Genomic DNA, 25,103 nt, shown 5'->3' on the forward strand with positions numbered 1-25,103 from the left:
ACAGAAGGACAGATGTGGGCTTGGAAATGGTGTCATTTTTTTTTTTTTTTTTTGTCATTTTTGGACCTCCCTTACAAACCGCAGCGGAGTTTATAGGAAAGTGTAAAGCTGCCTTACCTACTTTTTAATTTCAGATGATTGCTTTGGATGGTATTTGAAACGCCTCAGTCTCTTTCAAACCTCTCAGTCGGTAGGGTACAAATTGAAAGAAGAATTTTTGGATGATAACTCTGTGGTTTTGTTTGGCTGGGTGGCTTTTGGGTGGCAGAGGAACTGCACATGACAGCAGCCTGGGCTGTGCTGCAGGCAGCCTCAGAATGGTACCTGGGTGGGCAGCGGGGTGCAATGTAGAAACTCATCACCTGGGCGCTGGCTTGAGATGTTGCCTCTAAATGCACAATGGGCATTTTTTTGGTGTTTTGCTGAATGCAGAGTAGTGGTACAGTTTGGCTGTAAGAAAACCATCTTCAACTGTTTTTGTGAGGAGGAAATTTGTTCCTTGGGGATGCTGTTATTGCTCTAAAAACATGGTTTTCCTGTACTGTTGCAGCAGTGAGCTTCCTATGAGGTTTTGCTTTAGATCCTTTTCAAAACCAGACTGAAACCACATCAGAAACAGGAAATATTTAAGCATTGCTCCTCTGTCTCTGGTCCTTGCTGACTGTCTGGCGTTAATCTTAGCAAATGATTCATTGAAATAGTTCTGAATCTTCACATGAGTTACACTGCTATGTAATAAACCTCCAGGATAATACATCTGCTTCTGTACTGTGTAATGCTTGTTTATCTTAAAAAAAAAACAAAAACAAACAACAAACCAACAACAAACCAAACAAAACTAATTGGTGTCAGGCAATCACTTAGATGTGGGAGAGTTGGTAGAGATGTAGAGGACTGAACTGGGCCAGAAATGTGACCATGTCCTATGGGGTTGGCTGTAAGAGACACTGGATATATGGCGATTGAAGATGTGATGTCTATGGACTGGACTGTATCCTGGCATGCTGGGCTCAAGTGGGCTGGACTGGCTTTGGGAGGGGGAGAGGAAAGGGCATAGCACAGCTGGCAGCTGCCTGCAGGCACCTCCTGAGGTGATGGCGTTGGCTCTTCTTGGCAGTGGCAAAACACGGGGCAGCAGCCGTGTTTTGGAGCTTAGGTTGTTTGGGCTAGATGTGGAGAGAAAGCCTTTCCCCAGGGACACGTCCTTGGTGGGGTGGTGGTCTTTGTCCTAGGTTGCCCTCAACTGACTGCTTACCTGTGGCCCCTGGACATGGCTGCTCTGGTGCCAGGATTCAGTTATAGGGATGAAAATTGTTATTTTGGTGAGCATTGTGGAAGAATGGGAAAGTTTGGGAAAGGAGCAAACTCCTGAGCGTTGGATAGGCACCTTGCACCCCAGCAGAGCTGGGTGGAGCAAAGCCTTTCCCTGTGGAGAGGGGAGCTGGGATTTGGGAGGCTCCTGTGACAGCAAGGGAGGGAAGAAAAAAGGCTCTTGCCTTGCTCCAAATGGCTCATGAGTCTTCACTAAGCATTCAAGTGGTGCATTAGCCCATGATCTGGATTGTGGCCGTGCGCCAAGCACTGATCTTTCGGCAGTCATTATCTGTTTTACACATAAACTGGCTTTCTGTGCCAGCTGCAGCTGACATTTTATTAAAACCTACTGTGAATGAACATAAAATATTTTTACATAATTTTTAGCATCATAAACCATCATTACATCATTTTATGATGATAAAACATCTACATGTGTACAGCAAAGTGCAGTGGTTTCTCTCTGGGTTGGAGCTACTTGGTTTTGACTCTTAATATTAACAGAGTTCAGAAACCGAACAGTTTGGCAGATGCCAGCATTTACCAGTCCTTATTTTAGTAGAATATTGCTTTGCCCCAGCCACCAAAGACAAGTGGTTAGGTGAGAATTTCAGCTCTTATTACAGAAAAAATAAGTCTTTAGTTTCCATTTTGCGTCTTGGAAAATTGAAAACATGAGCCAAGCATGCTTACAGACTCAAAATGTAGAAAGCAAGTGTACAATTTTACTTCTTTCTTTTAAATTCTGTTTGGTGAGCAGTGAGGCCAAGCCAGTAGTTGTTGGCTGTTCAAGTTGCCTATAATGCTTGAAGCTGCTTGTCTTTCTTGGGCACGTGGATTTTCTTTGTGTCACCTTAATTCACCTTTTTATTCATAAAACAAGCCTGCGCTCAAAACTTCCTTGCTTTGCAGAGAATTCCTGATTCCAAGGCAGGACTGTGTGTGTGTAAGAGCAGTAAAGGGTGTGTTTAATGCTAATCTGTACCAGAATAGGATAATAATGTTGGAAATTAGGGTTCTTGAGATTTTTTTGGGGTCTGTATCGGCATCAGCGCAAATTCCAGATTAGGCTACCATGCCCATTTTCACAAACATATTCAGCTTAGATCTACTCAACTGAGCAATCTTTCCTTCTTACTCTCTAAATATAGATAACTGCCATACACATTCATGCACAATATGAATGGTAAAGTGATGAATTCATTAACATTTTGTAGAAATGTCTATTTCCTCTGGGCGCAGAAGAAAATAGTATCTTCATGCCTATAGAGAAGACGGGCTGGATCCTGCCCCCTGCTACCACCCTGCTGCCCTGCTCCATGCAGGAGCTTGATGTTAGTGATGCCCTGTAAGGAGGAGAGCAAAGCAGTTTCCTTGTGTAATATATGCCAGTGAGCCCACAGTTAGCCGAGCACAAACCAAGCAGTCAAGATTAATAAATCCAGGTCATCCATGGCTGATGTTTTTCCCCGCAGAGCAGGGGGCTGCAGTTCCCTATGTTCATGGGCTTCCTGCCCCACTGGGGTGGGCAGATGCCCCGCTGGGATGGATGGGCACACCACTGGTGCCACTTTGAGCCCTCCACCTCCTGTTCAGGCGAGCCCCTTGGCAGTGGCCGGTGCTGGAGGTTGATGGCCATTCCCTTAGTCTAAAACCTATGGCAGTGGAGAGTGATTCTGCTGTGTCCCTGCTGCACCAGGTATTCAGGGCCAGCAGATGCTCAACTCCAAGGTTTGGACCTCAGAGAGCCTTCCCTTCACAAAAATTAGGTAGTGCTCAGAAAAATAAGTAGGAATTAGAAAATCATAGAATCATAGAACAGCCCAGGTTGGAAGGGACCTCAAAAGGTTGCCTGGTCTCACCTTTTGTGGGAAGGGGAGCCTACACGAGATTATCTAGCACCTTGTCTCGTCGCATCTGGAAGACCTCCAGTGATGAATACCCTACCATGCTCCCGGGGAGGTTGTTCCAGTAAATTATTGTTTTCACTGTAAAAATACTATTTCTTATATCAAGATAAAACCTCTCTTGGTGCAACTTGTACCCATTGCCACTTGTCTTCTTCATGTAGCTCTTTGTGAAGAGAGAGCACCTCTGTCCTCTTTACGGCCACCCTTTAAGTACTGGAACACTGTGATGAGGTCGCCCCCCCAACCTTCTCTTCTCCAGGGAGAAAAGAGCTAACTCCATCAGCCTTTCCTCATAGGGCAGGTTCTACAGCCCTTTGATCATCGTTGTGACCCTCATTGCACCCTGTCCAGTCTGTCGGCATCTTTCCTGAGTCGTGGAGTCATGCCGATGTCACTCCTGTTTTGAATCGTGAGATCAAGCCAATGTCGCTTCTGGCTTAACACTACTGTGATGCATTTTGTGTGACTTTGTTAAAACAAGCAGCACTTGAGAAAGCCACCCCTGTGAGCAGATTTAGGATGAGCCTTGTTGCTTGCCAGGAGAGCTTGTTCTCACTCACTGATTGTGAAAGGGGCTGGGGGACTAGTCCAGCCGTTGATGTCTGTGGGATGTTGGAGCTTGGGCGTGCGGCTCCTGTGCAGTCGGTCTGCCAGACACATTCCCATGGCCCTCTAGCTACGTCCTCTCCTTACCATATTAAGAACATCTGTACAAAGTGATTTATAAACTCTCTCCTTTGATAGTGTTGGCTGTATTTTGTGTCTCAGCAGTTTTCTGTATTGCTGAACTATTATTCATTAGCAGATTTTGTGGTAAAGCCTTTCCCAGACTTTAGCCCTATTGATTGTGTGGCTGGGTCCTCACCTATCCTTCTTTCCTTCTTTTTACCCACTACCTCTTCCAGTTTTATGCTGGCTCTGTTAGCTTCATGTCCTGGGGCCATGCCTTGATTCGTAAGCTTGTCACTTGTCACTGTGAGCCCTTCTAAGCCTTGCTTTGTACCTGAACTGGAGACCTTGAAGGCCAGGCAGGGTTGGTACATGAAGCAGCGCTGATGACTTGGTGGCTGCCTGTTGTTCCTCAGAGCTAATGTGTTATTTGGGTGGTGAGATCAGAAGAGGTGGATTGTGCAGTGGCCTCAGCAGGGCTTCTCGGGCCCCTAGCCATACTCAAAATTTTTTTGGACTTCTGTCATAAGTCACGGCTTTATATTTTGTCATTCAAGCGGTCTCCGTTACTGATACCCCATTCTTCTTTCTAACAGGCTCCACATCTGTTTGTTACAAGCCTACCAGCCCAGTCCAGGTACTGGAAGACACTGGCTTTCTTTACCAGGATCACCAGTTGTTTGCTGGCAGACATGAAGTTTCTCCACTAACAGCTGAAGCGATCAGTGCCAAAGAAAAAGCTGGTAAGTGCATGGCCACACTTCCGTATGAATCCACCACATTTAACTTTCAGGATTTTCCCAAAGCATGAATTGAGCAGTTTAGACCATTTAGAAATAATATTTATGGAGTTGAAGGCCAGCTTCTCATCCTTGGTAGAGCCAAAGGGGAGTTACCTTTCACTTGAGCATCGTGACCAACTGTCACTGGTCAGCTGTGCTTGTGGAGGATGCTGCTTGTCCTTCGGGGCATGGCTGCTCTTCCCTACACAGATGGACTGAGGTCTGTGGCTTTTTGCTGATGGAGCAGGACCACAGGCACCCTGTGGAAGGCTCACTGTGGCTGATCCTTTTGAAGCTCGGTAATAGGCAACTAAAGCACATCTCCCAAGTACAAGTAACAGGTGACTAGTGCAGGAGTGGAAATCCTTCTATATATGATAAAGAGCTGTCTTTACCATGTGACATTGGCTTTATCCACTTTCCTCAGGCTTATCGCAAGCATGATATAACTGGACTGTGAGCTTTCTGGTATGTTAGGGAGCCTTTTATTGCATGTCTGCAAAAATTGCCAGTATGGTGAGGTTTCGGTGTGCTGATAACGTGCATAGAGCAGTAACAGTTTGCTGTAACTGCAGGGACATATAAAGTAGGTGAGTACTTGGTTGTTGTGCAGACAGGTAGATGGAGATGTGCACGTCTGTGCATCTTGCTGGGTCAAACACTGGCCCAGGGAGCTGACAGACCCTCTAAAAGCTGTAGCCCTCGTGAGTCAGGCTGGCAGGCAGATAACATCTCAGGGAAAGCAGGAGAGGTGTATCTCATAGGGCAGGCATGGAGTGAAACAGCCTGGGAATCTTCTCTCTCTGTTGAGCCCCACAATCATCTTTAAGGCTTTGCCACAGAAATGTTAGTGGAAATGACCTATACTCATAGTTAAGAGGCTTTTCTTGAAGGCTTTTCTTCCCCTTTGGCATCCGGGTTATATGTGAGTTATCCCACAGCATGTGCAGTAACTGATGAAACCTCAGGGAAATACCAGACCCCAAGAGAAAGTTTGCTTTTTAACTACTTGCAAATGCCAAAAAACAAATGTAAGTCCTTGTGACGAACTCCTCTGAGAATTGCGAACAGCATGAGAGAAACGGAAAGCTGCCAAAAATGACCTCAAAAAACTGAACTGAAAACAGCACCTCCTTCTTGCCTAGGGACATGGGAGGACCCTGTCCAGAGCTGCGGGCTTGTTCTCGCTTTTGTCCACACTGGGGTCTTTCGGAAGCACCCCTCTGGGCTCAGACACTGTTCAGACAGACATCTTACACCACTTTTGGGGATGGGTGTGGGAGGAGGGCTCCAGGAGGGAGGGATTCCACCCCCCCCTGCTGTGGTTATGTACCAGTAGATACTTAGCTCCAGGCAAGGTCCACTGCATATATAGTGCAAAAATGGTGTCATTGCCTCTGAATGGCTTCAGTAGCCTGTGTTAGGGGTTGTGTAGCTAATTTGTCTGTGCTCTTTTTGGAAAGTCATACATCCATGACCATAACACCTTCCTTGTACTCACTGAGCGAAATTACAACAGTTAGTATTGACTACCTTAGAAATAACGTTATTGGCTAGAAGGGAATTTGTAGTTTTAGGGGAAGATGCCAGAGCACAGATTAGTACCACTTTTAGGACCCTTTTATTGTCAGTGTCATTTCACAGTTTTTCTGCAACACATTCTACGTTTTATTTTGTCGTGGCAGGGAGTGCAGTTATGAGGGGATTTGACTCATCTGACTTTGGTCATCAGAAATGCAGCATCTCGTTTAGTATTGCCATACAGGCAGCCTCTCTAAGCCGTGTGAGGCTTCTCCAGGTGGGAGGTCAAACCCTGAAACAGGCTTCTTACAGAGGTGGTCGATGCCCCAAGCCTGTCAGTGTTTAAGAGACATTTGGACTATGCCTTTAATAACATGCTTTAAATTTTGGTCAGCCCTGAAGTGGTCAGGCAGTTGGACTAGATGATCATTATAGGTCCCTTCCAACTGAAATGTTCTGTTCTGTTCTCTACTCTCTCTACTCTCTCTACTCTCTCTACTCTCTCTACTCTCTCTACTCTCTCTACTCTCTCTACTCTCTCTACTCTCTCTACTCTCTCTACTCTCTCTACTCTCTCTACTCTCTCTACTCTCTCTACTCTCTCTACTCTCTCTACTCTCTCTACTCTCTCTACTCTCTCTACTCTCTCTACTCTCTCTACTCTCTCTACTCTCTCTACTCTTATTTTAAAATAAGACCAGATCTCCCTGTGACATCACCTGTCCATTCGTTGACTTGGGAGGGAGTTCAGAGCTGGAGTATTATGGAGGGGAAGGTCAGGGAGAGGATGGGGACATGTTTTTAGGAGTCGCTGCAAACAGAATTAGGGATGATCTGGAGCGAGGGGACAAGCAGGGAGCAGTGCCCTGACTCCTTTGGTGGCTCCCAGCCATGTCCCCTCTGATCCCAGGGTGACCCTGGCAGGGCACTGCCCCTGGGGTGCGTCCTGGGCAGGGGGTCACAGCTGTGGGGTGTAGGAGAGGAAGAAAGGAGGGGACACTGGACCTGCTGAGCGGCAGAGCTAATGGTGGCCTCTCTCTCTCCCTGCCCAGCCGAGGAGGCCCTCTGCACCCTGCGCCCACCCAGCTTCCGCCGGGTCCCAGAGGCGGAGATGCGAGGGGCGGAGGAGGTGGCAGCCGGCACCGTCCTGCAGCGCCTGATCCAGGAGCGGCTGAGGTATGGCAACCCCAGCGAGAACATGAACCTGCTGGCCATACAGCACCAGGCGACGGGCAGCGCCGGCCCCTCCAACAGCACTGCCAGCACTCTCTCTTCCGCAGAAAACCTCGCGCCCGAAGACCCCCCAATGGTCCAGCCATCGGGGCGGCAGGAACCGCAGGGGCAGGAGCACCAGGGGGACGGTGCTGCGATGGAGAAGCAGCCCCGGGCCCCACAGCCCCCGCACGGCACCGAGGAGCTCCCCACCTACGAGGAGGCCAAGGCCCAGTCTCAGTTTTTCCGCAGCCAGCCGCCACCAGCCACTGCCACCGCACCGGGATTTTATGGCGCGTCCGGCCAGAAATCCAGGACGGAGGGGAGGCCGACGGTGAACCGGGCCAACAGCGGGCAGGCGCATAAGGATGAAGCGCTGAAGGAGCTGAAGCAGGGCCACGTCCGCTCGCTGAGCGAGAGGATCATGCAGCTCTCATTGGAGAGGAATGGGGTCAAGCAGCACCCCCCAGCCCCGGGGGGCGGGAAGGGCTTCAAGGCGACCCCGCCACCTGGCAAGGCCGCAGACCCGCGGGGCCCGCCACCCGAGTACCCCTACAAGGGCAAGGCGGCAGCCCCCGGCAGCAAGGCGCAGGACCACGGGCTCTTCTATGGCGAGCAGCCGGCACAGGATGTCCTCAAGGCCTCCTACGCCGCCGCCCAGCCCACCCGGGCAGAGGTGGCCATCGTCCGCTACCAGCCGCCCCCGGAGTATGGGGTCAGCAGGTAATGGCCGTCAAGGGCGGGTGGGTCTGCTGGAGGGGCCTGATCCTGCCCTGGCTGGAGGAGCCGGCTGCTGCGGGGCTTGGGCCTCATGTAGACTTGGCCTCTGTGAGCTTCAGCCTCGGCCATGCGTGGGGACATCACACTCCTGCAGCCGGGCCCGCACGGGACAGCAGGTGGAGGCACCTGTGTCCCCAAGAGGGCTATAGAAAGCATATTATGCCCTACTTAAATCCTCCCAGTGGAGCTCACGTGGGGCTTTCACGCTATGGGGCCCCTCGTGCCAGGCCTCCTCGTGAGCATGGGTTTATCCCAAGCGCATTAAAAGTAATCCAGAGTGTTTACTCGCCGTGTGCTGATCCCCGCGAGCGGCACGGGTCCTGCCCGGCGCCCGGGCGGGACTGCCTCCTTCAAAGGCGAGCCTGTGCCTTGAGGGCTCCCTTTTCCTTGCTGTACCTGAATGCAAGTGTTTCTCTGTCACATCCCTGCCTTTTTGACCTCCTGGACAGTATTTTGCTGGATTTGAAGGGCTGGAGTTGTCTGGTGTGAATGTTAGCGGGGTTTGTGTTGCAAACTGTCTCATTAGGTCTTCGCTGACCCCAGAATCCCCAAAGGTTTTGTTGGCATCAACTTCAGTTGCATGCACTTACCTTGCCACAGTGCAGGCATGGAGAAAAGGTGGCACAGCTGACCCAGCTCTTCCTTTCCAAAATTTGTAAGGCACAGAATGACGGAAAGAATGCTCTGCCTTTCCATGTTTGCAGAAGTGATGGGTTTTGTGTCCAGGCGGGGAGAAACTCTGAGCATGGCTTTGGTGTATATTGCGAGATGGGTGTGACAAGCGGAGGGCCAGCGCTGAGCGCCGCTGGCCTTCCTCCAGCTACACGTGTGTTTTGGTTACCAGCCTACCACTGTGCGGAGTCATGCAATTTTTTTAGAGCAAGATGATACTTTTGAGAGCTCAGCGAAAATCACTGTTTATGCTAAGAAACAGCTATATGGACTTGAGGGCAACAGGGCCCAGCTGGGGCCATGCTCTCCCACAGCCATTTGCAGTGCTAACAAACGTCTCCAGCACCAAGCAGATTCATCCCCACAGAAAAGGAGCTGGTTTGGGGGTTTTTATCCCACTTAGAAAATGCTGATTCAATGCCCACAGATCCTGTTCTGCAGCGTCCATGTAAGCAAGCGGACATGGGCACTGCATGCACTGCTTCAGCTAACCAGGAACAGCACTGGTGTCGAGCGGGAAACCTTTTGGTGTCACTTCCAGAACCTTTCCCCACTGCCTGATCAGCAAGGTTAATGCTGAGAAACCCTTCGATTTCAGTGCAGTTTTCCATGCTGGCAGCACGGGCCAGCCCCCAGCCTTACTCCAAGGTGCTGCTGGATCACCCCAGCAACTGTGGGGAAAAACCCTCTAGCTCTTGGTTGTGGTTACTCCTCATTCCTGGTAAGGCAGCATGGTCTAATCCCCAAATCGCACTGCAGAGGGGATGCCTGGTACCCCTGTGTTCTGTTTTCTTTGCGTGACTGTGGGGTAGTGTCCCTCCTGGCTGGTATAGGGGCACTGGAGCGATGTGTTGTGCAGCAGAGGCAGTGTGACAGACTGCTGCAGTTTTTAGATGTAAAAAACACCTTAGGTGGTGTCTTTCTTGCAGCTGAGCAAGGGCCTTAATAGCTGTTGGTCTGTGTATATCCCTGTTGGCTGCTCCAGCATGCATTTCCAGGGGTAGTTCAGGAAGTTGGCATGGCTGGAGGGTGTTCCACCAAAGCTAGGTTTGGTCTAAACTGTATTACCGCTCTTGTGATATTCTCTAACATGGTTCTGGGTCCTGGTGTACAGATGGGGATTTTCAGGCCCTTCTTGGCTCCTTTCACACGATGCCTGGATTTTGGAGGTTATTTCCTGTGCACGTGTTCTTGTCCCCTACATGTGAGGTGGTGGTAATTAACACTAGCAGGATGGTTGCTCACTTGCAGACTGTACCTTGTGCCATTGCATTGCACAGTGCCAGTGGCTGGGGAGATGTTTGTGCAGGAGATGTCAGACAGCAAGCCTCTGGGTCTTGGCAAAGCCGTGGTCTTCATCCTCATCTCAGACTTCTTTCTATGATATTTTTTTGATACAGGAATGTCAACCTTTCACTTTGTTTGGGCGCACTGAAATACTCACCACTGGCATTACCTGGACTTGTTCTTAATTGGTATGAACTGATTTGGTCTCTTCTCCTGTGCCATATCCCAGTTTATAACTGGCCCCGTGGGCTGCAGGATCCCCTTACAGTCTTTGTTACCTGGGAAGATTTGGATGACAAAAGCTTTTAGGAAGTCGCTGTAATCCCTGTGTGCTCCATCACTTGCCATTTCTCTGTCTGCAGCAGCTGTGCTCTGCTGCACCTCCGTGCACCTCACGCTGCGTTGCAGGACAGGCTTGCCAAGGTCTGGAATGGTTAAAATGCAATTTCACAAGACGGCCTCTGCCCCAAACATTCCTCTCTATGGAGAGGGTAAAGGCGTGCTACCTGTCTGAGGACATCAGCCCCATCTCTGCTAGAGAATTTGTCTGGGTGGCAGCCCCTGAGCACTGCTGGAGGAGAGCCGGGGACTTATTACACTGCTGGGTTGCTCCCAAGCTCAAACCTTTCTGTGCTTCTGCTCTTGCTCACTGCTTCCCCCCTTACCTGGGCTCTGAGGAGGCTCACAGCCAGCCATCTGGCTGGAATAGAGGACCTTGATAAGAGAGGTCAAGTTAGGGGACTACCCGGTTTCATAAGGCTAATAAAAGAGTAGGACTTGGAGAGGCTACTTTTTCTGTTAGAGGAGCAAGCGAGGTGAGAAATTCCAGCTTTCATCTTGTTGGGAGTGCCTGGGAAAGAAGCTAATGGAAACACAGCTTTGCCTGTGGTCAGATGGGAATCTCATATATCCCAGCACCTCCTTCCTTCTGTCCTGGCTATATCTGTTCCCCAGCCCATCCATTCTGGCATCCTCTGAACACGGACTACGCAAAAGGCTTCTGCCTTCTAGAAAAGAGGGGAGAGAAGCACAGAGCTGCATTGGTCCAGAGGAAGCACCCAGAGATACCAGGGCCAGAAAAAGACCTGTAGGGTCACTGATCCCTCCGTCCTGTGAACAAGTGTGGCTGGAAACCCACAAATGTTGGCAGGGAGCTGTTGAAGTAGATGGGATAACTGCAGCTGCTGCTTAACTTGCTTTTTTGGTTTGGCTTACTTTTTGCATATGGCTGGTTTTAAAGGAAACTTTGCGTTTAGAATCACTGTGGTGAAATCTCACAACTTTACTGTAAATCTCAAGATACTTGGTATTGTCCGGAAGACCTCCTGGAGTCAGGTGATGCTGCGGTAATCTCAGCATTTATAGAAATTAGACTTAGGGACCCCTGCCTTTTGGACATCATGATTGCAGAGCAGAGCTTGAACCCTGAAGTTTAAAAGGCCAGAACCCCATAAAGCAAATAAAAAGGAACAGGTATTTGTTCCTGTTTTAAAATACCAGTATTTTTAAGCCAGTTGCATGGTGCTTGGGGCTCTGACTCACAATTTCTGAATGCTCTAAGTTGGCCAAGTGTAACAATCTTTAGAAAACCTTTCTTTTCCTAGACGTGCGGCTATTCCTGAACGGTGTCTTTGCTAATTTTCCTTAGGGGCATGTTCAGAGAGTTGCAGCTTGTCAGGTAAAAGGACTTGGAAAGATCTAATTTAATCTTTTGTACAATGCTGTGAATTAATTCCAGTTTGTGAAACATTCAGTCCTGATGATTGTAACACTCTCTGTCTGGAGAATCCATCACAGCCTTTACACACTTGTTCCACTAGCTACTTGCCATCTCTGGCACACGTCTGCATCTTGGTTTTAGCCTGGATTTTCTAGTTACCAGTTGGGATTTTGCAGTATCTGTGTCAGATACATTGAGGAGCCCTGTGCTGTCGGTCCTTTAATACATTTAACAGATGGAGCCTGGAGTCCCATAATTATTTCACTGTTGTCAAAAAACGTTTTTTCACTATGTAAAGACAACCTGGACACCATGGCAGTACCAGCTGAACCAGAGGCTAATCAGGTATAATATCACCTCTGCAATGCAACTCGATGTTCCTTGCTTACGTAGCTCGTTAACACTTGTTGTTTCAGACGTTGGCACTCTGGGAGCTCCCCATCCAGCTTGTTATCCGGTCAGGCATGTGAGGGTAGTCACAGCCCAGGATAGGATTTCCCACCCTTTTATTGTAGCTTGCCGTATTTATTCCGGGGAGGATGAATTTGGACCTGCCCAAGTCCATATTGTTTCTCCATGCCCTGCTTAAGCAGTGATCCAGATCACTCAGTGCAATGAATCCTCTTAATTGCTTCCAGTGGCCCTTGTCAGGTCCTGATGTCTTTCATCCAGAATGATTTCTTTCTCTGCACTGTTAATAAAAAGCCTGTATAATGCAAATGAAGCCTTGAACTGGAAACAGCGCTGCTTGTTGAGGGGACTTCATTCGTGGCTACATGCGGAAGTCAATCATGCAGGCACCTTTTAATTCTGATTTAATCCTTGCATTTTAAAAGATGCCATGCAACTGAAGAATAAATCTGGGTTGTTTTTAAAGATAGCCCAGTTTTTTATGGTCCTCATAAAATTCCACCCTGCCTGGATGTAGAAGCCTATATTTAACTGCCAGAATAGTCCGTGACTTCTCTGGTTATTTGTGTATTAATCACTCCCCCACCACCACTCTATTACGGCTGGTTTCAGGTAACCTGTTGATATTTACTCATTCAACCACGTGTCTGTGGCCGCAGAGGGGACTACAAGGAACTCCTTTTCCTCCCTGAGACACCCCAGGCAGGCAGGCGTGCTGGCAGCGTGGCTGAGCCGAGGGATGTCGTGCCCAAGCTGACTTCTGCTGGCGTTGCCCTGTGAGGATAGCCCAAGCATGAGCGTGGGTCGGAGGCTGCGCTTCCAGCTGACGTGGAGGCTGGCAGCCGTGCAGAAGAACTTTGTATCATCTCCTGATGTAATCTGCCATTCATTAGAATAAATGAAAGCTAAATGAAGCCATTCCCACAGCTTAGGTGATGCCCACTTAATTTCTCCTTACCCTTCTATGTTATTGTCGCGGTTGGTTCCTCGAGGAGTACAGAGGTTGAGGAAGGCACCTCTTCCTTTACTTTACTAAAGTACTTTACTTACACTTACTTCCTTTACTGAAAATCAGCTGGGCTTTAGAAAGAATATCTGTTCTGAGTGTGGATCTCTGTGAAGAAATAGGATATCCTGCCCCTCTTTTGACTACGGAAGATATGTTTAATGCAGTGTGTGTCTTTTCAGATTATAATTTTGCCCTGCAAATCTTGATGCAATCATCCCCAAAAAAGACGGACCAAGTCATTCCAGCACTAACAAACATCACTAACAAAATAATGAATTCTGGAGATGTGAGTCCAAGTCTGCAAAACGTTTTTTGAAATTAAACCTCTATGTTTACAACGTGCTGTAACTGTTGCTGATTCCGTAAGCCAGAGAATGCCGTGAGAGCTATGTCTTGACTATGGAAAGTGTTCTCCCATTTCTGGCTGCAATCAGCATTTAATGATGGGTGTATAACTTTCTTTGCACCATGACCATTAGACTGGGCTTACTGACTTTCCCAGGATCCTGTCTTTTTCCTGCATGCTGACAACAGATTCCCCTCTGTTTAATTGCTTAACCCCTCTGTTATTGATAGCTACAAAGAATAGCATTTGAAGTCAGCTTCATGACTACTCATCAGAGATCATAGCTGAAGTCAGGTAGACACCTGGGTCTGAGGTTGGTATCCAGACTCAAGGCTCCCAGTCAATGGGCAGGAATAAGCACCCTTTACACGCTTGACTCTTATTGTAAGATAAAAGCCTAAGGCAGCTTCAAAGAACTGCACCTGAGAAACATCTCCGTCTCTTTGCTCACTCAGCTAGAGCATCCGCAGTAGATATGTGAAGTTGTGAGATGAAGTCCCTTGGGAGAGTCTTGGAGAGATGAAGCAGGTCAGTCTGCCCTAGAGGCAAAGGAAGGCAGAGCGTTCAAGGAAAGATGGGCGAAATAGGTTAGAGGAGGGCATTATAATTATGAATGTAAATGTCATGGTATGTTGGAAGCAAAGTCCTTCCTCCACTGGCTGCTCTCCCTCCCCACACAGAGGACAGCTGAATTTTACCTGCAGCAGAGCGGAGGTGGAATTTCTTTTCCAGAACATTTACAGGTATTTTCATTTTACTAACTCCTAATACTGTCCTGCTTTATCAAGCAATAGCTTTTCTGTATTTATGATTTCCTGGTGGTCAACAGCAAGTGGATTTTATCATCAATTGTCCTTTCAGGGTTTCTTATTGCTACATACAGCTACAAGTTCCCCCAGAATTCCGCTATGTTGGTCATTCTTGCTTCCCGGAGTTCGAGTATATTAAGTGTATTAAGACCATGCCTAAATCTGGGGGCTTGGGTAGCCTTGCTGCAATCTGAGGGATTTCTCATGGAACTAAAGTCCATGGTCAAGCATTTTGCTGCAGACACTGTATTGCAGGTTACATAGAACAACCTATTATATATATCGCAAGCTATACGTGACTTTAAAGGTGGAGTCTAGTCTGGTGACCCTGGCATGGTGGCCCTTGAAAGGCTCATTGCCTTCCTGGTGCTCCCTACTCAAAAAGCTGTTTCCTCATTTTTTTTGTTTTTATTTTCTTTACATTGCAATGCAGAAATATGTAGAGCCCTGCTTCTATGATAATGCCAACAAAAATAGATGTTTTCAATAGAAATGTAGCTAAAATGTTGCAGAGATACGCAAAACTCATAATGTTCCACTGTTCCATGCTTGGAAGAAGGACGATTTTTGATGAAAATGTGTTTAGCTGGAAGATTTTAACCTGCCCTAATACAGAGTAAGATCAACATTTAAAATACAGTGGAAGTGCTTTGACAATGTCATTCTTTACTAAGCCCAAAGGAGCTCAGGATAATCCTGATTGCTTCGTTTCTTTGGAGCTCTTATGTGAGAGGTTGGATGTGAACTAAGCTGATGTTATAACTTTCCGATTTCTACAAGTGTTGATTGGTTAATGTGAATCGCTGTGTTGATTTTGTTGCATAGACACTCAGAGGTTTTGCAGTTGGCTAAATCAGAATTAAATTGGGACAGATTACACAAGTAAAAAGAAAGTCAGAAACATGTTCGTTATGTTGAACAGTTGTGGTTGAAAAAGCATGATGTCCATTGTGCCTGTTCAGTTTCCAAGCTGGAAAACACTTCAAAGAATCTCTCCTGTGGCCCCGGCTACTGAAACTGATGCCTGGCTGGTGCTACAGGGTGTAAATCTTTAGTAGCTCAATAAGTGTTTTGCAGCTGAAAAAAGTGGAGATCCCAAGAATCTTTCCTTCCTCTGTGGCATAAAGCCAAACAGACTGAAGAGCATGTGAAAAGGTTAAATTGATGAGAGGTTGAGATTTCCAAAAAGTACAATGTCAAGAATTCCTGCAAGCATTTAAAGGGTGTGTCGGTGATCAAAGATTGCTCTACTTCATAATGCAAAAGGAAAATTGCTATATCTCCACCGGTTTAAACTCAGTTTAGACTCAATAATTACATTGCTTTTAAGCTATTCCAATAAAGAAGTGAGAAAATCTGTACCTGTAGCAAATCTGTGTCTTTGTAGAGGTATAACTATGTCCAGACAGCCGGGCTTTTATTTGCATAAGATCAGCTCTGGCCTTATTTTGGTAAAGAAAACTCACACTTGGTTGAATTAATTGCTGTGGTAAAATGTGCAAACGCAAACTTGCTGTCAGCAGCGCTTATGAGGTACTAGATGCTTGGCTGTGTCTGCATGTGCTTATGGAGCATCTTTTGCATTGTCAGTGACATCCCTCACTCATGGTTCTTTATTGTTCAGATTTCTGAGCAAAAAAAAAATTCCAGTTCCACAGTGGGTGTGGGATCCCTTGGCAGATTTTACATGCTGGAGCACCAGAAGGAAGGAGGCACTGTGGGGACAGTGTGAAAGCTGTGCCCATGGCAGGCTGTCCTTGCAATTTACAGACCAGCTCGGCACAGGGCTCACGGGGCTTACTGGTTCAGTGGCCTTGGATCACTGGGCACAGCTAGGAGATGTGGTTTTGGTCTAAGTAAGGTACATGAGCCCCCCAGGTCAGTGTGACACATACACACCCCCCAGGGCATCCTGCTGCAAGGTCCCAGCAGCAGGCAGAAGTGGTGAGGCTAAAAAGGCAGTAAACTCCAAAGGCAGGTGAGCAGGGAGCAGCATCTTAATCCAGTGCTGCTGTCTGGGAGCTCTGGGACTACTGTGGGACCACCACATTGAATGAGAAGTTGTTTTGCAGCCCTGGGGTTTGCTGAGCACTGTCCAAAGGCCACAGTGCAGATACACACCAGCCAGAAAGTCAGCTTGGAGGTGGGAATGCATGCTTCTCTCCTTTCTGGCCACGCAGCTCATGACAGCTACAAGAGAGCAAGGCAGCCTAGCACCCTGAATTAAAATTATATGCCCCCTGTTGTAATGCCCCCTTCCTGCTAAGGCAATGTTGAGCACCACTGCAAATCACTGTAGCCAGTACAAAAGAAAGAGCTGTGGCAGCATCCTCTCCTGTGGCAGGGTGGGATGGTTTTCAGCTTCAGCTAGCATGGCGTTTGGTGAGGGGTGTTTTTGCATAGCAAAACTGCTGCAGTTTCCTTTCTCCTGCTTCTCTGTGCTGTTGTGTTGCTGCTGTGGTGTGCACTGCAGCATGAGACGAGTATGCAGGGTCAGCGTGAGCAGAGCTTTCACCAGCAGTGGCAGGTAAACTTTTGCAATGTTTCTTAAGAAGTTATAAGATCATGCAACAGATCCACCTGGAAGATATGTCAAAACGTGTGGAAGACAGGGAGGGGATTAGAGACAGCCAGCATGGCTTCACCAGGGGCAGATCGTGCCTGAATAATCTAGTGGCCTATGACGGAGCAACTGCATCAGTAGACAAGGCAAGAGTTACTGGCGTCATCTGCTTTGATGGATAGTTTGATGGATGGACTTTTAGATGGATAAGGAATTGGCTGGATGGCCACATCCAAGGAGTCACTGCTAATGGCTCAATGTCCGTGTGGAAACCAGTGATGAGCAGTGTCCCTCAGGGGTCTATACTGGGACCAATACTCTTTATTATCTTCACCAATGACAGACAGTGGGGTGGAGTGCACCCTCAGCAAGTCTGCATGTGACACCAAGCTGAGTGGTATGGCTGATTTGCTAGAGGGAAGGGATGCTACCAGAGGCGTCTTGACAGGCTTGAGGAGTGGGCCTGTGCAAACCTCATAAAGTTCAACAAGGCCAAGTGCAAGGTCCTGCACCTCGCCTGGGGGAGTCCCAGTATCAGTTCAGACTGGAGGATGAAGGGATTGAGAGCAGCTCAGTGGAAAAGGGTTTGGGGATGAAAGATTGAGCTAGCATTGTGTACTTGCAACTCAGAAAACCAATTGTATCCTGGGCTGCATCAAAAGAAGTGTGACCAGCCGGTTGAGGGAGGTGGTTCTGCCCCTCCGTTCTGCTCTGATGAGACTCCACCTGGAGTGCTGCGTTCAGCTCTGGGGTCCTCAGCACAGGTAGGACATGGACCTGTTGGAGTGGGTCCAGAGGAGAGCCACAGATTGGTGGACTGGAGCACCTCTCATATGAAGAAGGCTGAGAGAGTTGGGGTTCAGCCTAGAGAAGAGAAGGCTGCAGGGAGACCTTACAGCAGCCTTGCAATAATTAAAGGGAGCTTATGAGAAAGATGGAGAGACAGGGCTTGTAGTGACAGGAGAAAGGGCAATGGTTTTAAACTGAAAAAAGATAGATTTAGATTGGACGTAAAGAAGAAAATTTTTATGCTGAGGATAGTGAGGCACTGGCACAGGTTGCTTGGAGAAGTTGTGTATGCCCCATCACGGGAAGTGTTCAAGGTCAGTTTGTGTGGGGCTTTGAGCAACCTGATCTAGAGAAAGATGTCCCTGCTTACTGCAGGGAGGTTGGACTAGATGACCTTCAAAGATCTCTTCCAACCTAACCCAGTTTGTGATTCTGTGAATTACTGTATGTTTTGCTGGCCCTATGTAGTGTCACCCAGACTTCCTGCATTTGAAAAGTTTTATCCACTTCCAGTAGATACTTAGCTCCTTAGTCATTAGCCTGCACCTCTGCCAGAGCAGTAATGTGCCTGGGGCTGAAAGCAAATCCTTCTGGCCCCGGGAGCTGCCTGGGGGGATGGCTCCTCTCCCGTGCTTCTGAGCTGCCTCCATGGGTGTTTAATTTACTAGGGGAGACGCAGCCTTAGGGTATGTCTGTGCTCTGCAGGTAAGTCATCTCCAGGCCAGGGTGAGCTCAGCACAGGCTTTCCCAGTGCTGGCTGCATGAAGCTTTGCTGGGATCTTCTTGCCAAGGACAGAGCCTGGGCCAGGGTCTGTGCTTCTGGGCAGGCTAGCAGTGGGCTCAGGTTTGGGAAGGGGCTCATCACTGGTCTTTGCTCCATTTCAATACTTTTTCATGCCATGGTGGATGCACTGGGCAAAGCACGAGAGCCAGTATGGGAGTGTGGGGCTGTGTGCGTGCTGCTTCTGGGGGGCTGCAGGGCCCTGTTTGCTTTCCTTCTAGCTTGGACAGAAGATAGGACTTAATTGCTGGCTTTCCTCACCATCCTGTGGATGGGTGGGGACAAGCTTGTTAGATCAGCGCTATTCGCTTTTAGGGCAGGGCTTTAAAATTGCCTTTGCTTTTCATTTTGTTCTGTTGCAGTTGAAGGCAGTGGCAGGTTGTTGTCAGTAGAATTAAGCCAATGCTGAGAGCTTTTGAAAACCCTGCTTTGGGAAGCTGTGTAGGTGCTGAAAACAACAGTAATCATATTTATTATGTATATAGCACAAAATTGTCTAAAAAAATAGCATTCATGGATCTTTGAGGCGAAATGAGGTAAATACATCTGTTCGTTAGGTCTCCTGCTTCATGCAGGGTACAGAAATAAAGGCAGCAACATCTACAGCAAGCCTGCTAGCTTGTGGTTAATCTAAAATACAACTTTCAGAAGGTGTTTGATTGCAGACTTCAGGTGGGATCCAGCAGCCAGCTTATTTTCCAGCCAGACTGGGCTCTGACACAGATGTCCCGCGTGGTGTGAGTTGAGTCTCTTGGACAAGCATGGTGTAGAAATTTCACAACTTTGGCATCTGGGCTGAGGAGTAGCTCAGCCTGTGCACAGCAAGGCTCTGCATGGGGCCGCTCGCCCTGGCCAAGGCTCCGTGGCTGCCTGTGTGGTGGATGGAGGGATGGAGATGGGTCTGGTGCAGTCAAGCTTTGAGCTACTCCCTGCTGGAATTTCCTTCTTTTGAAGCGGTCTCCCTTCTCAAGCTTGCAGGGCTGAAATGCGGGACAGAAATGAGGGTCTCTGGTCCTACCTGCAGGGTTACCTTCACTGCTAAGATGTTCTCCTGGGTTATCCTCCAGCCACTGCAAAGTGTGACTCGGGTGGATTAAAGAGCCACCTGCCATCAGAAAGCCTATCCCACATGCAGGTCCACCGCCCGCTCACTTCTTCACCTTCCTTGACATGAGCCCAGTGGGTGATGGATGCCGTTAGTCAGGGAGTGACACAATGAGGTCTTGCACTGGAAGATGGGTTTCATGGCTCGCCGTGATTGACCGGAGCTGTGCCTCCAGCAGCTCTGCAGAAGCCCTTCCCTTTGCCGCTTGCTAAAGCCACTCGGGGATGCAGCTTTGCTCCCATCACTTCCTCTCACCTCCCAATTCGGCCGATCAGCCGGTCTCCTCCAGGCAGGGAGCGCTGTTCAAAGGGTGAGTAATGCATCCCTTGTGTGTCCTGCGAGCCTGCCGATTTACGCTTCTCAGCAGTGGGGTTTGTGGCAAGGGGGGCCAGGGAGGGGCTGGCTGGCTGCTGAAATGTTAGCTGCCCACCTAGGCAAAAATGCTGGTTTTGGGTCAATGCTTCTTTTATCCGTTCATGCCAGATGTATACATCACTGTCAAGAGCAGGCGAGGAGACAATTTGCCCAGTCCCTGCTGTGATTGTTGGTATTTAGGAGTGACTAAGGACTGGAGTCATGACCATACAGTTATAACTATTAATAAACCATGCAGTCATTAGGTGAAAGCTCCTGTGTGCATTTCAAGGGTGCACGGCTCTAACGCCTCCCCTGTGTGTGCTCTCCCACAGCCGACAATGCCAACCACCTTTCCCACCGCCGCCAGCCCAGCAGCACAGCCCCATGTCCTCGCAGGCCACCACTGCCACCACCGGCCCTCTGCTCCCAGGCGCCTTGCCCCCGCTGCCGGCCCCTGCCGCTGCCCAGACACCGATGCCACCAGGCCAGCAGCTGACGCCTGATGCATTTGCCATCGTGGAGCGGGCACAGCAGATGGTAGAGATGCTCTCTGAGGAGAACCACATGCTGCGGCAGGAGCTGGAGGGGTACTACGAGAAGGCAGACAAGCTGCAGAAGGTACGTGGAGAGGTGGGGATGGGGCCTGGGCAGGGTAGCCACCTTGGTGGTCCTGCATTTCGGTCCTTCAAGCTGTTCATAGTCCTGTCACTGCAATGAGGATGCACCAGTGGCCATCTCTAACCAATGCCTCTCCATGGTGGTCTCCCAGAAGTGTAATCCTGTGTTCCATGGCCTGTGGGCTCCCTTGCCTTTAGGACGAAATGGGGCAGCCCATCACATGCCTCTCAGTTGGGGACTGGCCCCTTCCATCCTTCTACGCTGGCCTCTCCGCAGCTTTCCCTGCAAGTCTCCCATAGGCAGAGTCTGTTTCTGCTGCAGCTGGGTCCTGCACCGTCTACACAGGTGGTAGAGCAGTGGGGTGAGAAGCATTTGAAGAGCACAGCCACATCTGTCTCAGGTGGTCTTCTCCACCACAATATGCTCATTTGGCACTTCACACTCTTTGGAAGTGTAACAGCCATCGGTGGGATTGCCCATTTTTTGGAAATGCATTAACTTGGTCATCTGAGAGGCTTTCAGTGACTGCTCTATGGGTTTCTAAAAGGTGATGTTAAGACAACCACCTTTGAACACGTTTGTTCAAAAAGCACTGCCCCCTTATCTGAAGGAACCATTTGGTAAAGATTTTGCTCAACCCCCTTTTTTTTTTTCCAAAGAGATCCTGCACCTTCTTTTCTATATGCAAGCTGGCATTTTCAGTGGAGCAGGGTGATGTCTTGCACACTGCCTCGGGTGACAAGATGAAGAGTCAAATCAAATGAATTAGAAGTTGCTTAAAAATGAGAACTCACTGGAGCAAAAGCAGAAATGCTCCCCAGATCTGCGGGCTTTGGGTCCCAAGGGCCCAGATCAAATGAGTTATTTAGGATCCTACACTGCTGTTTCATTTATGTCTTCCCACTGCTTATACACGAAGGGGCTTAGGCTGCAGGTCTTTTCTCTCTGAATTCAGGATTCTAAATAGGAGCTCAGTTTTTTATGTGCTGTGTGGGATCGGAGTGTTCTTGGAGACACCAGTCACAGGAGAAGAGGTAGCTCTGAGAGACCATGTCCCAGCCTCAGCTTTGGGAAAAATCTGTGACAGTCTGTTGAAGCTGGTTAGAAAAAAGACCTGTTGTTTTGTAGCTGCTGTTGTCTTTTCAGCCTCCTCCTCTGCAACCAGATAAGTTGAGTTTATTCACAGAATTTAGTAAATGTAGTTGAGAAATTTTTGCAGCAATGTTAACTATTTGTGAAGAGGTCTGCAAAGGTTTTAATGCCGATTTCCCTGAGGCATTTGTGGGCAAAAAGAAATATTCCAGCTATTAATTTTACAAAAGCCGCGTTGTTCAGTAAAAGGTATTTGAGTGCAATGCCCTAAAAATATTCCTATTTCCTTTCACACTCTGGGAAATGGCTTTCTTTATCTTGGATGCCCCGCAAGTCGATTGCATCAGACACCAACAGAAAGGTATTCAAGCATGGGCTGAAGTCTCACTTCAGTCAACGGAGTGTAGACTCTAGTCGCCTTGACTTTGAGGGAATGTAAGCGGAGTATTAAAGTGAAACACATGCTCAAGTGCATTCTTTCTTTGGGAAAATGTCATGAACCAAAGCCTTTACACACAGTATCCCTCCCATGCTGTTTTTCCTGTGTTTGAACACAAGGACAGGGCAGGTCCTTCTCTGTTCCCACAGTTTCAGCTGAACTTCACCTCTGAAAGCGTGAAAGTGAGTTAAATTACATACTCTGTGGGTGAAAACTCTTCCCTCTTGTTGGAAGTGGAAGGGTCATGAGGAGTAGTAGTTCTTGTCTGTCTTGTGCATAATAATTTTATTCTAGCTAGGGCCACCCTCCCATCACTTTTATTCATTACAGAATAGGAGAAGAAATTGGAGAAAATCAGAGGGCTCCCTGGACATTCATAAGAACAGACCAGCCCTAGGGGTTGTCAAATTTTCAGTCATGTCTGAACAGACTTTTTGCAGAGAGGTACAAGGTGCTCATTAATCCCTGTGCTCTTTGACAAGTTGTCTGGTTTTCTTAGCTAAAAAGAGTTGGGGGGAACAGGGGTTGTGTGCATTTAATTCTGAGCTTTTTTTTGCAAAAGAAATGCATTATTTTCTCTTCTCTGTTGTTTTTTGTTGTTGTTGTTGGGCAGTGTTACCTTGCTGAAGTTTAATTGCCAGGCTGGGCTGGCCATTCCCTGTGCTGTGTGTGGGGGTTGTTTGAGTGGGTCAGCTCTAGGAGCTACTAGGCAGAGAAGATGCTAAACTGTCTTTTTCCCTCTGTAGAAAAGGGGAAGGAAAACCCAGAGCTGCTGAGAAGTGCCGACACAATTTATGGCTGTTCTTCTGCGCTCCTTTAATTTTGTTCAGTGCTGATGGAGATTCTTTTTCTGCAGCAAGTCTTTGCCTTCAGGGCTGCAGGAGACTTGCGTGGTGATGTGTTTTGGGAAGTAACAGCAGGTAACGGGCAGAGCAGAGCCCAGCAGCATTGGGTAGGACTATTGGGCTGTGGAACCCCCCTGCCATGTTGGCAAATCTGCTTCACTGTGGTACGAGCTCTCTGGAGCAGGCGTCTTCTCCTGCAGATAGTGGCTCGCCTGCGAGAGAGGAGGCACAGGAACTGCAGGTGTCAGGGCACCCAGCTGAGCACGGTGTCTGGTTGGGATTGTGTAGTTAAGGATTGAGGAAAGTGCTTTAAAAATTATTTTTGCTAAGCCAAACCTTCCTTTCAAGGAAACTCTCAATCTGCTTAAATAGTTGAGGAGAGCAATCCAAAGTAGCTTGAATGCAGCCTCTAAATACTTATAGGAAGAGACAACTTTTGCTAGCAGAGGTCACACTGATCTAAGGAAAAAGCTGCAACAGAACCAAGTAGCTGAAATTACACTGTTATCGGAGTAACTAATTCATGTTGATTGTGGAAGATTCACATGAAACAGATTTTTGATTGTAGGTCATAGTCGTAGAATAGGGTAGAATATTTCCATTGGAAGGGACCTACAACAATCATCATGTCCGAGCCTGACCAATTCAGGGCTGACCAAGTTAAAAGATGTTAAGGACATTGTCTAAAGGCCTCTTAACACTGACAGGCTTGGGGCATCATTCACCGCTCTAGGAAGCCTGTTCCAGTGAGTGACCACCCTCTCGGTAAAGAAATGCTTCCTAATGTCCAGTCTAAACTCCCCTGACACAGCTTTGAACTATTCCCATGTATCCTGTCGCTGGATACCAGGGAGAAGATCTCAGCACATCCCTCTCCTCTTCCCCTCCTCAGGGAGCTGCAGAGAGCAATGAGGTCACCCCTCAGCCTCCTTCTCTCCAAACTAGACAAGCCCAAAGTCCTTAGCCACTCCTCACAGGACATTCCTTCCTTTTCACCAGCTTTGTTGCCCTCCTCTGGATGTGTTCAAGCACCTTCACACCCTTCTTACATTGTGGGGCCCAGGACTGCACACAGTGCTCAAGGTGATTTTCTCAAAAAAGTTCAGACTTTTTGGTGAGGCTTTGTACAAGCCTGTGTTGCCATGCATATGAGGCAAAATAAAACTAATTGACTTTTTTTTGAACCACTGTAAGGTTCAGGCTGAATTTCAAACAGATTTGGATTTATTCAGTGTTCCTCCGAGTGTGTGGTCCTTGTGGTGGGAATATGCTTGGTGTCTGGCCATGCATCAGCAAGGTGGGGAAGAAGGACCAGCTTTTCTAGGTAAGGTTAGGGAAAATGTAACGAGGCTTCCTGGAGCTCCTGTTTTAAACAAAACAGAATGGAAGGCCAGAATAATCTGACTAAGTTTGTAGTGCATCCAAGGAGTGTCATAGCTTGGGATATGGCCAGTTCAACAGGTCATCCTCTTCTTGGAGCTGTGGAGAGTTGTCAGCTGAGAACTAATCTACATACGGTACCTTTTAATCTTATGCATGTAGGGGAGTGGCTTGTATGTGTGTGAAATGCCTGTGAACTGTTAAATCACCACCAAGTGAGATATGTGATGTGATACCCAGCAAAGCTGCTGCTGTCCTGGGGGCCACACTGTGGGCTTTGCACATAACACTTGTTTCAGGTTTTGTGCCTGAGCAAGCTGAAAGCAGAAATCGGGGAGGGTAACACGAGTTTCCCAAGTTTTTGCCAGGCTTTCCTCGCTGCGTGGTTTGGAGGTGCTGCTTGCTCACGGGCCGTATCCAGACAGAGTGGCACTAGCATTGTGAGAAGCGCAGGTCCAGGCTGCTGGAGCCTGGCTGCAGGTTCCTATGCAGACAGTAGGGTGACAGCTCCAGAATCCCTGAAGCTTTTATTCTGCAAGTGCTGCAGCTGGCAAATTACACTTAAAGCTTAATGACCCCTGGAGAGGGACCTACCTCCAAAGCAAGTGGAGGTGGGCTTGCACCCTGGTTTCACAAATCATGAAACTGTCCCATCCACAATTCAAGAGGCTAAAAAGGTGCCAGAATTAGAA

At 48.2% G+C, this 25,103-nt stretch overlaps 1 protein-coding gene across 3 annotated transcripts in view; it reads left to right on the forward strand.

Moving 5' to 3' along the window:
• AMOTL1 (angiomotin like 1) overlaps positions 1–25,103 on the forward strand; it is a 78,095-nt gene that overhangs the window by 23,996 nt on the left and 28,996 nt on the right. For 2 of the 3 annotated variants that reach the window (XM_080376978.1, XM_080376976.1), the window contains 3 exons: positions 4,490–4,636; positions 7,249–8,131; positions 20,370–20,655. In XM_080376978.1, the coding sequence (XP_080233104.1) occupies positions 4,490–4,636; positions 7,249–8,131; positions 20,370–20,655 (1,316 nt within the window). Of the gene's footprint in view, positions 1–4,489; positions 4,637–7,247; positions 8,132–20,369; positions 20,656–25,103 lie in introns of those variants that run through there. The other variant, XM_080376977.1, reaches the window with a different exon arrangement.

The sequence above is a fragment of the Falco punctatus genome (genome assembly GCF_963210335.1).
Source record: "Falco punctatus genome assembly, chromosome: 2".
Taxonomy (NCBI): domain Eukaryota; kingdom Metazoa; phylum Chordata; class Aves; order Falconiformes; family Falconidae; genus Falco; species Falco punctatus.